This window comes from Cariama cristata, unplaced genomic scaffold (genome assembly GCF_000690535.1).
Source record: "Cariama cristata isolate BGI_N322 unplaced genomic scaffold, ASM69053v1 scaffold2210, whole genome shotgun sequence".
Taxonomy (NCBI): domain Eukaryota; kingdom Metazoa; phylum Chordata; class Aves; order Cariamiformes; family Cariamidae; genus Cariama; species Cariama cristata.
The window spans coordinates 25,739-42,743 of record NW_009595063.1 but is presented as its reverse complement, the minus strand read 5'-3'; the positions used below and the strand labels follow the sequence as shown (position 1 = coordinate 42,743).

The window sequence follows — 17,005 nt, the reverse complement described above, 5'->3', positions numbered from 1 at the left end:
AAAATCTAAGGTTGAAATGTTCCCCTACAGAGAAGCCATAGTCTTTCTTTCAGTGGGATAAAAATAACTAGAACAAAATATTGTCTGTACAGAAACAGCATGTCCCAAACTATACTACAACTCTTGAGTTGTTTACTTATCTTTCTGTGAAGGTAGCAGTGAAACTTCATCTTGAAAGTAGGAAATAATGTGCATAGCATCATATTAAGGCAACAGCTGTTCCCATGGATACACTGTTCCCAACATTTAATTGTGTACACTAATCTCTGCAGGATCCTGTGGTTAGTATCAATTGGATTGTCAACACTTTTGAAGGCAACAGAATCCAGCTAGGTTAATTTATAGGACTTTTCCACAGTCTGCTGCTTCCCTTGATCCTAACAAATTCATGATATTAATGTACATTCACGAAACAATTTTTGGAACAGCAGCATGGATCAAGATAAATACTTCTGCTCAGTTCCACAATTTCAATAGTGCTTTATATTCCGCATATCATATATAAAGATCTACATTAAATAAAGTTACTGCTTTAAGGCACAGTGAAGAAGGTACTGCAGAAGTAAAAACAAAAAAACAAAAAAAACACCAAACCAAACGAACTTAAAATACTGCAATGAAAACTTCTTAAAATTTTCATTAATCTACATTTTCAGCAAGTGAGAGTTGTCTTAAGACAGGCTTTGTAAAACAACTGAAAGTACTTTGAGCAAAACACATTACTGATAGATGTAAATACTTACTGTTAGGTGAACAATAATGAAAATCATTCATATAGGGGGTTTTATGCTTATTTAATGATTTGGAGCCAATTTATTTGATTTCATTATCAGTTCCATTTTCCCCATCTGCTGAACTCAACTGAGACAGTCAAGAGGCTAAGACTTCTCAATTTACTTATTTATTCATTTCAAAGAAGAGAAGAGAGAGATTTTACTTCATAACACGTGCTTTTCAAGCCAGCAGGGGCAGGGAAAATAGATTGCAGGAAGTGTAAGGGAGAGGTGTGTGTTGTTCTACATTTTTGTAGCACTTTTTTGTTCTTTTGTAAGATTCTCCACCAATTACCTATGCAAGATCTAAAGAACCTCTCTGTCACTACTGAGTGAAAGACTTAATTTAGTCCATAAGTTCCTTCCCGAAAAAGAGAAAAAAGTCGTAGAGAGAACCTCTACTGCTCTTATAAGTCATATGCAACAATGAGCATGGGAGCTTTCGGTACCTCAACAGCTACAGATGGGAAAAAAAAAGACTCCACAGGGAAGGAAGACAGTATTAAAATCATCAGTTATAGGAGCAACAAGATATTGCTCTCATATACGCCACTACCAGGCATCATTTGCAGGCTTTAGAAAAGCCATATACACATGCATCTTACTCTCAATCCACAGCACTTGAGAAAATACTGAATTTCCCCATGGAGGCTCACTAGTCAGTTTAATAGCACTTTGATGCCAAAGGAATTTGGTTCCTACTAGTACCTAGTTTAATAAACACTGTGGGAGTATAATCAACAAGTTTTCAATGGTACTGCAGCCAGAAATTTGCAAAACTGCAGTCTACTTGTACTAATCCTGTCAAATAGCTTTATAAAGGGTGCATCAAGCGGTCACTATTCTCCATGAAATGTGTTGTCCAAATGGCATGAGACATATCCATAAGTGATTCAGTGGAGCTCATCACGTAACCTTCCAACAAACATTAATTATTTAATTGGCTTTACTAAAATATGTTTTTACTCCCACAAGACTTCCGAAAACTGCTTTTTCTATAATGCATACATTTTTCTTGCCATTGCACTCTCTAGCTTAAGACATGAGAAAGTCAGGTAAGCCACAACTAAAAAAGATGTGCACTAAATTCAAGATGCATTTCATCTACTAACTACAAGATCTGTTACCTTTTCCACAGAAAGAAGACTGATTTAACATAACTTTTTATTAATTAGTCCATCTTTCAATCCCATCCCCAACTACTTCCAAGTAATTCAATCATTTTCTTGACATTTTCTCCAGAAACTAAAATTCTCTAATTCCCTAATCCATCTCCCGCTGTTTTAAAGAGAAGTGGGCATTGGTTTTGCCCTTTTCTTGTCTTGCAGAGGCTGTTATTTATCCAAAAGCTCTCAGTGACAGTCACTAATAGAATTACACTGCAGTGATCCCAGTGCTATGAATTCCATACTACAGTGTAATAATAAATAAGATTTATGCAAACAACCCGAGTATCTTATTCACCTCTATACTCTTTAACCTCATTCTTTTTCCTATTTTAAGCTGTTACCTTACTGTTTGATGCAGATATTAACCATGCTAGCTTTTTCACTGGTCTGAGGAGCAATCACAATACATTAATCTTAAAACCTCAGGCTCTCCAAAGTAATACTTTGAAATACAACACTCTCTCTCTCTCTCTCTCTCATTCTCTCACCCCCCAAAGTGAAATTCAATCAAATGTCTCTTTTTGGAAACTCAGTAGACAGTTCTGAAGAGTTTAGCATTATTACATGTATACATGAATTTCATTCTACTGCCATGTCACAGAAAATGAGACAAAGGCTGGAATGCAGAAGAGCAAAGCAGCAGCAGCAGCAAACATACTCAAAAGGGGAGGATGACAACATTACAGAAAGGAAACTCTCCTATTGCTAGAATTGAAATTTATGCACAATACACAGAATCTAAGTCAGACTCCTTGTCATACAAACATGCCTGAACCCAGCAAAATGAACTTTCCTAACATTTATATGAATACATCCCTTAAATCCTTCCCTTTAGGTATTAGGGCTGCACAGTCGAAGTGCTGAGGCACATTCTCTACACAGTTCTGAAACCTCTATCACTGTAAATCTTTCAGAACCTCAGAAATTTAGGAAAAATATCCATCTGAGAGATGGAACAGATCACCGCAGAAGATGATATGAAGCAAAATAGCTCATGCAATTCAGTATTTTAAAACAATTCATTCAATTCTTAGTCCGTTTCTGTACAAACTTTATTCAGTGTGTTTTACTACTATGAGCAGAATTTGCTGCTTTCCAGGCTGTAACCATGTTATGACAGGACCTACCCTCATGGCTTGGGAAATCCAATTTCAGCATTTGTTGGAGAGCCTGCTCCACCTTTCTGGAAGTCAGTATTTACAGTTATGTATATTTTTCTCTACAATTATTCAGTTTATTAACATCAAATGTTCAACTTTTGGGGGTTTTAGTTTATATACTGCAAAAGATGTACTTTGAAGAGAAGATTCCCTTATCCATAATAGAATATAACAGGTATAATTCAGCAAGCTTGTATATACCTTTATAGTGTATATATTTCTTGCATTTTAGTTCCTAAAGGCAGCATAACAAAGATTCAACCAACTCATAGACTGTAGAAAATTACATCTGAAAATCTATCTGGCTAATTGAGGGAAAATCCATACCACATATCTTTTTCCTGTATGAGAGGTTGTTATTCCAAAGCAGAAAGCAAATGTTTCTTTCAATCTTTAATTTTCACAATTTCAGTAACAATTTCTACTACATCTTTGCAGTGTGTTTTATATTCTTAAAGTGCTTTAATTCAATTCTTCACTCATTAAAGGCTCACTAGTAACATACACAGCATGAAAAAAATCTTTAAGAAGATTTTGATCATATGTTTCTGCTCCTTTATTCTGTAGCCTACTGTGAAACTGCTCAACTATGAAATCAGATATTTTAATGGCTATTTAACATTGTGAATTTTTCACAGAACATCAGCACAGTTACTGAGCACAGGATGCTTCTGTAACTGTGTTTAGTGGTCCTCAGGTTCACACCCCTACCTGCATAATCTGAAAACATTCACTTCCTTACACTAATCTGTAAAGAAAAGTGAAGCCTAAGACTTACAAGGACATGAGAGTAGCCTTGCTAAGCAGAACAGATTTCCCTACTGTGTTTACAAAAAGACCTAAGAGAATATATTAAAAAAAAAAAAATCTCATTGCAGTCACAATCTCTCTCATGCACAATAGCGAGAAGAAGATTAGGTTGATCAGACATAATTTTTCTTAACAAATCGATGTTGGCTGTTACTTATCCATTATATCTTGGCATGCTTACAATTGCTTTTTAATTTTTCCAAGAACTAAACTTATACTGACCATATATATGTTTCCTAATTTTTTCCCCCTACATAGTCACAAGCTTCTGGTAGGTAAAGGTGCTTGAAATATTAAATGATTTTATCTTTCACCCTTGAAAATGTCCCCAAAATACACATTTTTGTCTCTTCTTATTCCAAAGTCTTTACATTAGTGAATATAAAAAGTAAAATGCTGTTACCTCCTATCTGGAGAGTGACCATTAAACTATGTTCAACATATTACTTAAAATTGTGGAATTTCGGGGAGAACCTTTGACCTCACACCAAAGGTGCCTGGATGCATTCAAAAGAAAAAAAAAAAAATATCAATCAACTGGGCTTTTTTCTGAGGTGTCATGTAATACTTTCATGCATATTAAAACCACACACTATTTACATAGTACTGGGAGAGAAGGGGAGGAATAGGAGAAGAAAGCAACAGTTCTTCTAAGGTGATGTTCATGTATGCGCACTAAAACTCCTATGTGAACAAATACAATAACCTTAACAATAAGAATGTTACATCTACAGGGCTACTAAATTAGAATATAAAAGAAAATATAGAAAATCAAATTTGGAACATCCTCTAGGAGGTACAAAACATTCCCTTAAGAAACTCTCAAAATAATATAAAATAAAACAAGTTAAAAACAAATAACCAAATAGATTTAAGCAATCACATTATATATAATCTGAACCTTCCTTCAAAACCAACAGCTTCATTTCAGTATCCTGTCCATGGTAATGTGAATTTAAATTCCCCATTATAACTCTGAGGAAGTTATATTTGAAATCAAGCTCAGTCCATGAACTAAAATACAACTGCAGCATTTGGCAACACAGGATATGTGCCAAAATTTCTTGGAACGTTCCCTCTGTCATAATATTAAAGAAATGAAAAGTATCTACAATATGCAAATAGTATCAACCCAGCCAATGTTCTGCCTATGCTATTGTACCAACTCATTTGTGACTAATGAAAAATCCACTGATGAATAAAATATATATTCCAAAAATAAAATAGTTATAAATAAATTTTAAAAATACAATTACCCTTCTAAAGTTGGTAGAGCTCCATTACATCTGGATGTAACAGAAGTTAAATGTCAAATGTACTTGACCTAGAACTGGTTTAAAAGCAATTTTTTTTTCAGTGCTCTCTGAATATAGCACTATTTACCAGTCTGTAAATAACAAAGTGTCTAACTATCCACTAATAGAAAATGACTGCAAGAGTGGTATCAGTAGAAATGAATAAAACCAGGGAGTCTCATTGGTTCAGACTGCTGCATTATTATCACATTTGTGAAACTTTCCAAAAAGTTTTATTTTTATAAAGAAATAATGTATATAAAACAGGATAATTAAAAAAAAAAAAAAAACACAACAAAACACAAAACCCAAACAACTATTATCCAGTAATCTTTACAGGCAGCTCAGCTACAGTTTTTAGGTCTACTAATGATTTATGAAACCCCATACTGAAACTGTACATACATGAAACTGTAGTCACAGAATCTGTGAATGATGCATGAATAACCTTGAGTTCCTTAAACATTTTATGCATATTTTGGATCAGATCCATACTCTGAATACATACAACAGTTTTCAAGAAAACCGCATTTGTCTTAGCTTGACATCCTGGTGTTAGGACAATGGATGACCATTTAAGATAATAAATGACAATTTATAAAAAATGAATTTAGAAAAAGAAGACTTGTACAACAGCATCTATTTTCACCAAACCAGGGTAAGTGAACTCCTTGTACCTCAATAATTTGAATTCCTCTCTTTAGCTGTTCTTCATCATAGCATCAACAAATCATGTAGGTTGGACCTCCAGCAGTCATCCAGCTCAAAACACTACTCAAAGTAGGTCCAGCTGCAGGTTACTTAGGGGCCTGTCCACGGAAGTTCTGAGTATCTCCAAGTATAGAGACTCCACAGTCTCCCTGGACAGGTTGGTTTAGTGTTTGATGGCCCTTGAGCTGAGCCAAAAAGTTTCCTGTGTTCCTACATTTGTCCTTTGCCTCTCAGCCTTTCACTCAGCATCTCTGAGGAGAGCCTGGCATCATCTTCTCTATGTGCTAGGTAAACACTTGCTGATCTGACCTGGGATGAAGTTGATCTTCTTTGCTGCAAGAGAATGCTGCTGATTCATATTCAGCACCAGGACCCCCAGGCATTTTTATGCAAAGCTGCTTTCTAGCCAGTTTAGCACCAGTCTGTTCTGTTGCACAGGATTATTCCATTCCAGATGCAGGACTGCATATTTGAACTTCATGAGGTTCCTACCAGCCCATTTTTCCTGCTTGCAGCATCTTAGATCTTATGTGTAAGAACTTCCATTAAATACACTTGACAAGGGAAGAGGTTTGATGGTGTAAAACTGCAGGATAAGATTTCATGGATGTGTCTTCTACTCTTGCATCAGCATTTCTATGCCAACAACAACAAAAATTTTGCTTTGTGATTAAAGGGATTTCAGTGTTTGTTTTTACTCTGACGTTGTTCAGATCACAAAGATTAAAAAAATGGAAATCACTCCAGAAAATGCAATATCCTAGGACAAGGGATACCCAAACTTAAGTCCAAGCTTAGAAACAAAATCTCCTGGAGAACTTATTCCAGTACTGTTTGCTACAACAATGCTGGCACATTCCTTTGAAGAATCTCCTAACTAGCTGTTATCGGACCCAGAACAAACAATTAGCTAGACTACAACTTTTATTTAATAGGGCAAAAACTATGATCCTAACAGAAAAACAACACAAAATTACAAAAACCCCACAACTAAGCAGCTCAATACCACACACATACTAAGCTGTATTTGCAATCTTTCTTAAACTTTTAAAAGTAATTCTCTTCACACTGTTGGGTTTCTTTTGGTGAAGGACATGTAGCAATTTTTATAACGCAGATGTAATATATATAATCTATATTGAAAACAAAGACTAGAAAAACGTTGAACCAAAACAACATACACAAGAAACAAGAGTATAGAGCCTTAAAGACAGTATTATTATTTATAAAATCCCACCAGCATGCATTTACTGCATTTAATCACACTGGTAGTTAGTTCAGTCTAGCAACGGAAAGTAATTAAGACCAAAGTCCAAAAAAGTATCTAAAAGTCCTCTGTGAAGGAACAGTTCTAACGTCTATCTGAAGTTAATCAAAGAAGAAATCATCTCAGCACTGATGAAGAGTGAGGAGGAATGAATGATTCAGTGAACTAATGTAAATCAAAATCTTATAGCTGCCTTAGTGTTTTTCAAATGGAAATGAGGCTTTTTATACCAAATTGATTTGGATTCCAGAAGCAAACTGCTTGCCCTGTTTCTCTGAAAAGAATTAACTGAAATGTATGAAAAAAGAGTAACTTTACAACAGGGAAGGAAATCAGAGACTGGCTTGCATGCATAAGAAATCAGAATAGAATTCCAAACACTCATATCAGACTTTTCCAAGTGAAGTGTGTATCACTGAAAGTCAGGTCAAATATCAACATTACAACTGCAGTTCACAGGAGCTACAAGTAATCCTGTGTTCTTGAAATAAGGCAATAATGAATATCTGGTATTTTCAAGGATTATAAGCATTCATTTTGCCTTTACACATACAGTTTATTGAAGTAGTTAGAAATACTACACAACTCACAAGTGAGTAAGGAAAGAATCATTTATAAGCTTATCTGTTTTGAAACTCGTCAAATATAATTTGTTATTGTTATCGTTGCCTAAAACACTACAAATACCTTCTTTCAAATGAACCACTACAATCAGCTTAATCTAGACTACTATTCCATTACTGGATAGTTAAGTCTAAAAGATGTTAGAACTTGAAGTATATGATTAATATTACATAACTTTGGAATTTGTTCTATAATTTTATAAAATAAGATTTTCCCCACAGCAGTGCTTTCAAATGCCTCAGGCACATAAAATCTATTCTACTGCTATAAATCTCATTAAGAGGGTAGCCATTCTGTTTAGAATTTGTAAGCATTACAGTCAAAATTAAATCCACATGGATTAGTAAGATTCAGTTATATATGAGACTAGAAATGAGAAGGTTGCTGCAATGAGACTGAAAACAAAAAAAAAAAGACAAGAAGTCTGACAAATTAATGACTTGGTATATTAACCTCAAGTACTACTGCTACATCAGATATGTAAAGTTCTTTTCCCCATTACACAACCTGAATATTCTCAAAATATCAATATTCCATAACTGCATCACATGTTTTACATTCCCAAACTACAACAGCTCCCTTCCAGCCATCAATGAATTTAAATACTTCTAGTAAGACAAATGTTGAGAAAAATAAATTCTTAAGAGCATAGAAAAGAATTTTCTTTTCATGTGAATAATATTCACAAGTTTCCCTGGCCACTTTCCCAGTTCATCTGAATAGGGCTTTTCTCTCCAGATATTCACATCAATGTACTTCTTATTTTTACATAAGAAAAAACCCTCCTGGACAAGAACTGTTTGTAATTTTTGTCAGGATTTCTTTTGTAGTCTTACAAAAAAATATTACACCTTTGCAGGAGTTAAACATTTAAAAATAAATTAAGTGGAAAAAAAAATTTGCATCTCTTCAGCTGACAAGGTACTATTTTAGGCTTAATCCTTCATTTATACACACACAGAGGTGTCCTATTATGCACAGCCCCAACAACGTTGCTATATGAATGCTGATAACATATATAAAGGAGAGGAGAAATATAGTTGATAGAAGCACTTAAGCTTGTGAAGGAGACATGAGGAGAGACAGTATCCAGGAAATTAGTAGTTAAGTTCACAACAATCAAATTCCAAATCAAATTCACAACTACATCAAAGCAACACAGGTTCAGTCTCAAGGTTTCATATCAGAATTTAAGTTTCTATACTCCTAATTAAGGTTCTATTCAGGAAAAACACAAAACAAACAAACAAATAATCACCTAATTAACTTTAAGCACAAACTTAAAACCAACCCAGCTGAGAATGAGGTACAAGCCTATGTTTAAATTAACCATATGTATAAGTGTTACTGAAGTCAGCCTTAAGAGGCTCTTCAAACACTTGATGAATGATCATGATACAGCATAAAAAATACACATTTCATTCTATTCATCTGTGCAATATCTGACAACAGAAATTACATCATGAAGTTAAAGATATCTCAGTTTTCTTAAATATCTCCAACCCTTAATTGCTGAGATTTTTTTCTTTAGTGAGGACACATTTCAAGAATTCTAACTTTGATCTATAGAATTTATCTATATTTTTAGAAGAAAGAATAAGGCTAACAAGATCCAAAGTTATCTGTACTCAATAAGGATAGGGCTATAATGCACCCTTACATGACCTTTACCTGTTTCTGTATCTGTTAAATGCAGCATGGAATCAAAGCCCCCACTGAGGATCCTTCTTCCACAAGATGACCACTGGGCAGCTCGAACAGCACAGGAGTGACCAGAATATGTTTTTAAACAGCAGCCTGTATCTACAGCATCCCATACCTTAAAAAGAAGGATAAGGAGCTTTATAAAGAATCACAATATTTTTTACAATGTACTGATAAGTAGCTACAGCAAATCATTGTGGCTGAGAAAGCTTTGCATTCCAAAGTCATATCTGCTAAGCTGTAAAAGTCTGTTTGAAATAATCGCACGGTTGATTAGAATTAGGGCACTTTATTAACAAGGCACAAATCAGCAATGCATTTTTATGACTTGTATTGTTTCTTGAAATCTCCACGTTGCTCTCAATGGCAATTCATGTTAGACTTTCCCACTCATAATGCTGTTCTGCCTCTGCAGGGATGTATCCAAATACATTTTCCCTTTAAATAATTTTTCTTTCAAATTTTTGTCTTTATTATATCTTGCTTTCCATCCAGTAAGAGGAATCCTAGCAGATTACAGCTTTCACATCTGCCTATAGATAGACTATTATCATATTTCTTACTCAGTTTGTGATTTTAAGTAGAATGTTACCTTAACTTCACTGAGGAAGCAGATAAGTGTATCATCATGCAGCTACACAGAGATTTCTAAGAACTCATCTAAGTCCTCCCATTTTTCCATTTCTTCTGGACAGAACCAGGTTGACATTGAGCACTTCTAAAAATCCTATTTTACTAGTTATCCAATTTTTTTAAAGTATATAACAACTAATATTTTCAGAAAGTAAGTAGTCCTGCTCATATTTTTTAAATAATTTTTAAAGCAAAAGGTAATTGTTTCCAAATAATATATTTTACAAAAAAGAACTAGTCTGAATTACAATTTCAGTTACCAAATATAGTTCACAATAATCAAAAGTACATCCTTTCCATGGTGCTCTTTTTGTCATAGTTTTAAAATAAAATTAGAAATTTAGCAACAAATGACTCGTATAAAGATCCAGTATGCTCACTTCTGTGAGAAGGCTAAATATCAAAACTACTTTCCTTATGAATATTCTACTTCAGTAAAAGCTAGATTATAAAATAACCTATGATTGTATGATGCAATATATTACCTGTTTCACTGTCTAATAAAATGGATAACAAATGCTATAACCATAGTAGTAAATCCTACATTTTAGTACTTCTAATATTAGTAGTACAAATAAATCAACAATTTGACAGTGCTTCATGATAGTTCTATTGTTGTTTCAGTAAACCCAAGGCAGTTTATTGCTTTAAATTCACCATTTTACTTCATGGTACTTCTCTTTGTGATTAGTCATTTTCATCATGTAAGTTTTTGCAGGATGAAAACAACACTGCCTATGAGCTTAGAAGGTTATTCTGAATTTTGTCTATTCTAATCAATTTCTCAATTCCAAGATTGTTTATATAATGCTGGAAACAGACTAGGCAATTAACAGAATACAAAAAAAATTACTTTTTTTAAAGTGAGATCAAATTCAACCTTCATGTATGTCAACACAAGAGCACCGAAGTTAGTCCTAAAATAAAACTGACTGCATCTTTGTGCATTTTAAAGGATGTTAAAAACAAAAACAACTTTGTTAATCAGAAAACGTAAGTAGATGTTTGTTCTCTTGGGGCAACAGCACAATTCACAATACAGAAAAATGTAAAGGGGGAGAAAAAAGCAAGACTTTTGGTAATGTATTTTTATTTTCCAATAGATTTTCTTCTTTCTGGACAAAAAGGACTCGCTGACAATATCACTATTATATAGTCCATACTCAGAAGACAACATTCCATTACAGAAAATTATTTCCTCAAAGTATCTTTTAGCACGGAGAGCAGTTCCGCATTGCAAAGCAACCAATTATCATTAATTACTTGAATAGTCAGTTAAGACTGGAACCATGACGGACATACTCTAAGTATTCTATCCTATCCACAAGAAAAGAAATCAGGAGAATTTTAATATTAAACTGCTTTTGAAAGTAAGTTTCTCTGCTTTAATGAGTTTTAATGACAATTTCAAGCTTCACAGTATTAAAAAAAGGGTTAATTGTGTCTTGAAGGGCTTTTAACACGAGGAAGTGAATGAATCAAGATAAAAGGAAAAACAGGTGGTACATGCTTCAGATATTTTTCTGTCATGTTTTAGTGATTAAGTATGAAAACTCAATTTTCACAGGAAGAATGAAGTAAAGCAAGTTCAACAGCACTTCTGAGTTCTTGCTTGATTAAAAAAAAAAAAAGCTGTATAAATGGAAAAAGTGCACCCCTAAAGTTACACATTTCCCTCCACTATGTGAAATGGAACAAACGATCAGCTCTCATGGATGAGGCCACTGACCACGCACAAGGGACAAGTTACCGAATACCATAATTTCTCTCCACTGTTACACTTTCCATCAGCTCTTTTTGCTCAGGCAATGGCAGTGTTCCAGTGCCTTCTAGAATTAGAGCCACATGGGCAAGGCAGTCTTGACTGAGGAAATTCACTTAGTTTATTGCCATTTAACGTAAACTTTTAATTACAGATGCAGGTGTTAAGGAAAACAGACCAAGAGTTAAACAAGCACTTAGAGGAGCACCTTCCCTCCCCAGGACCCACTTCAGTTCAGCGCTTCTCCTCCCCTACTCCTACCCCAGCTTCGCCTGTTTTCACCAGGTGTTATACTCAGTCCCTTCCACACATGTTCAATGAGACAACAGCCGTCGCAGGAGGCTGGGGTCAGGGTCTAGAGGTTTCTTATTGCCTCTCCTTGCACCTTACTCTTTTCATTCCCTGCTCTTTGCTTCTTACTGCTCCTCTGCTCCCTCTCTTCCCCTATCTCCTCCGTTCTGTGTGTCCTCACATGCATCTTCATGTTTCCTCACATGCGTCCTTGCGGCTGTCCCCTCTCTTCAATATGTGTGAACTTAGGCACCGCATGCTCCTCTGAAGTTTTGTCCCACCATGAGCTGTTTTCATCCATTTCAAAGCGAGCTGGAAACAGCCACAGCAGCACAGAGCAGCTCATAGCCTCCTCCCACACTGGCCACCTCTGCAGCCCCTGCTACCAAACCCCACAGCTAATGCCCAATACAAGCTGTCAGTTCAGAGAAGAGTTAGGATAGACCTCTATCAAGATACGGCCCTATGCAAATTCACTGAAGCCCACAAACGTACTTTTAAATAATGCTGAGGTGCCACTTCTGCTGTGGCTTCACAGCTTAATGGAAAGAAATCAAACAAGGCAGCAGGAAAGGATGGCAGGCCCTGTCCTACCATTGTTCAGTTTTGGGCCCCTGGCTACAAGAAGAACATCGAGCCGGTGGAGCATGTCCAACAAAGAGCAACAAAGCTGGTGAAGGGCCTGGAGAAGAAGTCTTATGAGGAGCGGCTGAGGGAGCTGGGGTTGTTTAGTCTGGAGAAAAGGAGGCTGAGGGGAGACCTTATTGTTCTCTACAACTACCTGAAAGGAAGTTGTAGCGAGGTGGGGGTTGGTCTTTTCTCCCCGGTAACTAGCGATAGGACAAGAGGAAATGGTCTCAAGTTGCACCAGGGGAGGTTCAGGCTGGACATCAGAAAGAACTTCTTCACTGTCAGAGTCGTTAAGCATTGGAATGGGCTTCCCAGGGAGGTGGTGGAGTCACCATCCCTGGAGGCGTTCAAAAAACGTTTAGATGTGGCGCTTTGAGACGTGGTTTAGTGGGCATGGTGGTGTTGGGTAGAAGGTTGGACTTTATGATCTTTGAGGTCTCTTCCAACCATAATGATTCTATGCAGTGGCAACACTCTGCAAGCTTCATCCAGGCACATTCAGTCCTAGGTATGGTACCATATGACCTGCCTGGGATTTTCCTTCAAGTGTCACATCTAGTGAATTTACCTCAGTAAAACTTTGATACATTAGTGTTTGCCTTGCTGCAACGAGGATACAGTGCAGTGCATCCCCATAAGAACAACTTCAGAGTTTTAAGTTTCAACATTCACCTTCCAGAGGAAAAGGGAAGTTCTACTTGCTATTTGCAAGTGGTGTTTGATATTTACAGTTAGCTCTTCAGCAATCATGCCCACAGAAAGTCATATAATGTTGAGTCATGGCATATCAAGAAACAAAAATGGGTGTGCAGAACTGAAAACAAGGCAACTAAAGGACAAGCTATGCACCTTCTGTACAAATAAGAAGCTACGAAAAGGTGGGAGCTGTGAATGCTCAGCTGTAACAGAATGTGTGTGCCCCAAGTTACAAACATTATTCTGTGCCTAGAAGTGACAGAGATGTTAACCATGTTACACCCACAAATGGAGAATCTACTATATTTCATTACCAAGGAAAGATGCTTCAAATCCCATCAGAGGATCACTGCAAAGCCACCATCAAGTCTGCATTTTCTTAGAGAGTCTCTTAAGCAGTTCCCCATTCCTGTGTATTTCTACTGCTTACCGTAATAAGGGAAAAATGTGGCTCCAACATACTCTACCCAAAGCTTGAGATGAATGTCTACTCAGTAGCTGGTGCTTGCTCCGTACAGGCAGCCACTGTCATTAAAAAAGGAGATAGATTGCAAAGGGATGAGTCCTTTGCATATGAGTTTACCTCGCTCTGCAAAACACCCTGATGTCAGATTAACAGATTCTGCAGCATGAAAGGCATTTCAGGGTTTTACTTTCAATTGAGGTAGTCAAGTGCTTCAAGAATAACTTGTGTGGAAATTATTTTTTTCTAGTCTTTCTTTCTTCACTTTTTCCATATGCTGGATATATTGGCTCAAATCAGGATGGAACAATAAGCTTGAAAGACTGCATAGGCATAACCAGCAGATTTGATAATATGATCTGCATCCCCAAAGAGCATCCAACATGATGTCTGAACCCAGAAGCATGTTCTGTCAGTTACTAAGGTAAATAGTAAACAGACACTAATCAACTGGTTCAAAGCATGGCAATTCTGCAAGGAATCTAGAACTAGGTTACAATATAGCCACCAGACTTCTGTCTGAAAAGAAAATTTTTTCAAGGCCTGGTACAAAATAGGGGACAAGAGAGTCCCTTGGGAATTAGGGTCATTAAAAACTTCCTATTTCAAGTGGGTGAAGTTGTTGATCATGCCTTCTCCATCAAAAAGGAACATGAATTACAGGCTCTTTACCAGAAGAGGATCCCAAACTCATTTGTCTGAGAGGCATCTACATACGAGCTCAGAAAAAGGATTTGTATCTAAGAACAGTCTAAGGCTGAAGGCAAAGGCCACAACACTGCAATCTTAAAAGTCATGGTTGTAACAACTCCAGCTTTAATTTCAAAGTAAGTGTTTTTAAGAAATTGTCTTAGAGCTATCTAGAAAGTTGTATTTTAAATACCAAAGGCTGCTGAACTTTAAGAATATCTAGTAGTAAATACCTTTAAAATAAAGGTTTATAAAATAAACTCATAGATTTATATGGAATAAAGGCTTACATATTTAGTACATAATAAATTACTCAGAACAGTTAAAAAATAAAAAAATACACAGGCTGAGATATATATCTTCCTTCATAGGCATTTAAACATGTGTATCAAGTATTACAGGACCAGACACTACCATGCATCTGTCAAAAGAAGACAGATTTATATTCAATTATTTTTACCAAGAGATCAACTGTTTTAAGTGTTGTTGCCTGACTTCAAAACTCAGCTCTTACAAAAACTCAGTATTATTTCTAGATGAAATACTAAATTCTCATTAAACCTGAGGTTGCTCTTTTATCTTGTGATATCAGATGTGATTTTAAATGCTGAGCTAAAAAGCTAAAAGCACACATTACAGCCTGCTACTCCAGCAATCCCACTTATTGCCACATATTCAACCAATGTTTTACACTATAAACAGTAACCAGTCCATCCTTTCCCCTTATAAAGAATCCCCAAAACAATGAAATAGGCAACTGTTATTAGGAAAAAAGTAAACATTACTGTATTACTTCCCCTAAATCTACAATTATAGACTAATGAATTCTCCAATATTTGAAAGAAATAAACAGACAAGACTCAAATTAGCTAGTTATTTTCCAAGATTTCCTTCAATGCCTTTCTGGCATTAAGATATCATGAACACTTTAATTGCATTTTTTCCAATTTTATTAAAATTGGCTTTAATATGCAAAGCTGGTTCATATTTCTCTTCTGTACTACACTAACTATAACATTGCCTTTCCATTTCTTTTCCATCATTTGCCTTCATCTCATTTCCTCTCACATTATAGAAAGTATGTTGATTACATAGTTATCTGCTAGGATTAATATATGGGCCCAAAATGGCAAATGACAAAATAATACTAGAGACTTCTTTACAAAAGCAATTTCTTTTTACTTTCTCCAAGGTATCTTGTAATTCAACTGCTCTTTCACATTCTTCATAATATTTGGAAATAACAGTTTTAGAAGTTGCTTGCTTTCCTGTATAGTTTAGGAATGTTATGAAAATGTCGTAACCAGCATTCTAGGTAACATAACAAGACCTCTTCACCCTCAAGATCAAAAGTTCACAAATCACATAAGCAACTAAACAATATAACAGATGAGATTTATTATAGATGATACGTTTCCAGATCCTATTTTCTGACTGAAAGCTTTCAGGAAAACAGACCTTGAAAATAAAGTACTGTGGTTTGAAGATAATAAAAACTCTATTAGTAAGTCACAAAAGAAAGCAGGAGAAGGTAAGCACTTGATCCTCAAGTAAATAGCAGCCACAGAAGAATGTTCAGGGGTCTGCTATGCTATCAGTCAGCTCACAGGACACAAATAAAGGCTTATATCTTACTGACCATCCAAACCAGACATTAATTCCTAGGGAAAAAAAAAAGTTACAGCAACATAAGCAGAGTAACCAAAGTAATCTGAGAACTCATCAAGCATAGGAAGACTGCTAAAGTAGGAACTGACCACATCTCTTCCATTGTCATTCTATGATTATCTATAACGCACTTGCCTCCAAGCAAATCAGATTACAGAAAAAAAAAAACATAGCAACCTTACTTTTAGAAAGAGAAAGGTGCATCTATTCAAACAAACAGTCACTAATTGCACAATGAACCCAAGAACAATGATTCAATTGTGATAAATTAGAGGTTGGAAGCAAGTATCAGGAATTACGTTGTATGCATTTTGAATTTGCATGCATAAAGGAACTACAGCAGAGCTGATCCGGAATACTAAACAAGAAATTAATTTCTGGAGCACGCATAATAAAATTAAAAACTTTAACAGATTGATTCAAGTTAATTTCAACATAACATCCATACTAAAATAACAGAACTTCTTCCTCTCAATTTAACGAAGCTGTGTCATTCTTCTGCAGCTACCAGCTTCCTCTCTCAATGGCTCATACTACATGAACAACAGCAAGAAATCATTTCCAACTTCTCGATTAATCTTAATATCAATATGGTTTTTAAGAAACAGCCGTATTCAAGGATGATGTGGGCTAGTACTGAGTTACAGGAAGCATGAAGA

General features: G+C 35.7%; 1 protein-coding gene across 1 annotated transcript in view; it reads right to left on the bottom strand.

Annotated features, from left to right (window-relative positions):
• WDR25 (WD repeat domain 25) overlaps positions 1 to 17,005 on the bottom strand; it is a 58,887-nt gene that overhangs the window by 18,627 nt on the left and 23,255 nt on the right. The window contains exon 2 of the mRNA XM_009700318.1: positions 9,481 to 9,628. Within this exon, the coding sequence (XP_009698620.1) occupies positions 9,481 to 9,628 (148 nt within the window). The remainder of the gene's footprint in view (positions 1 to 9,480; positions 9,629 to 17,005) is intronic.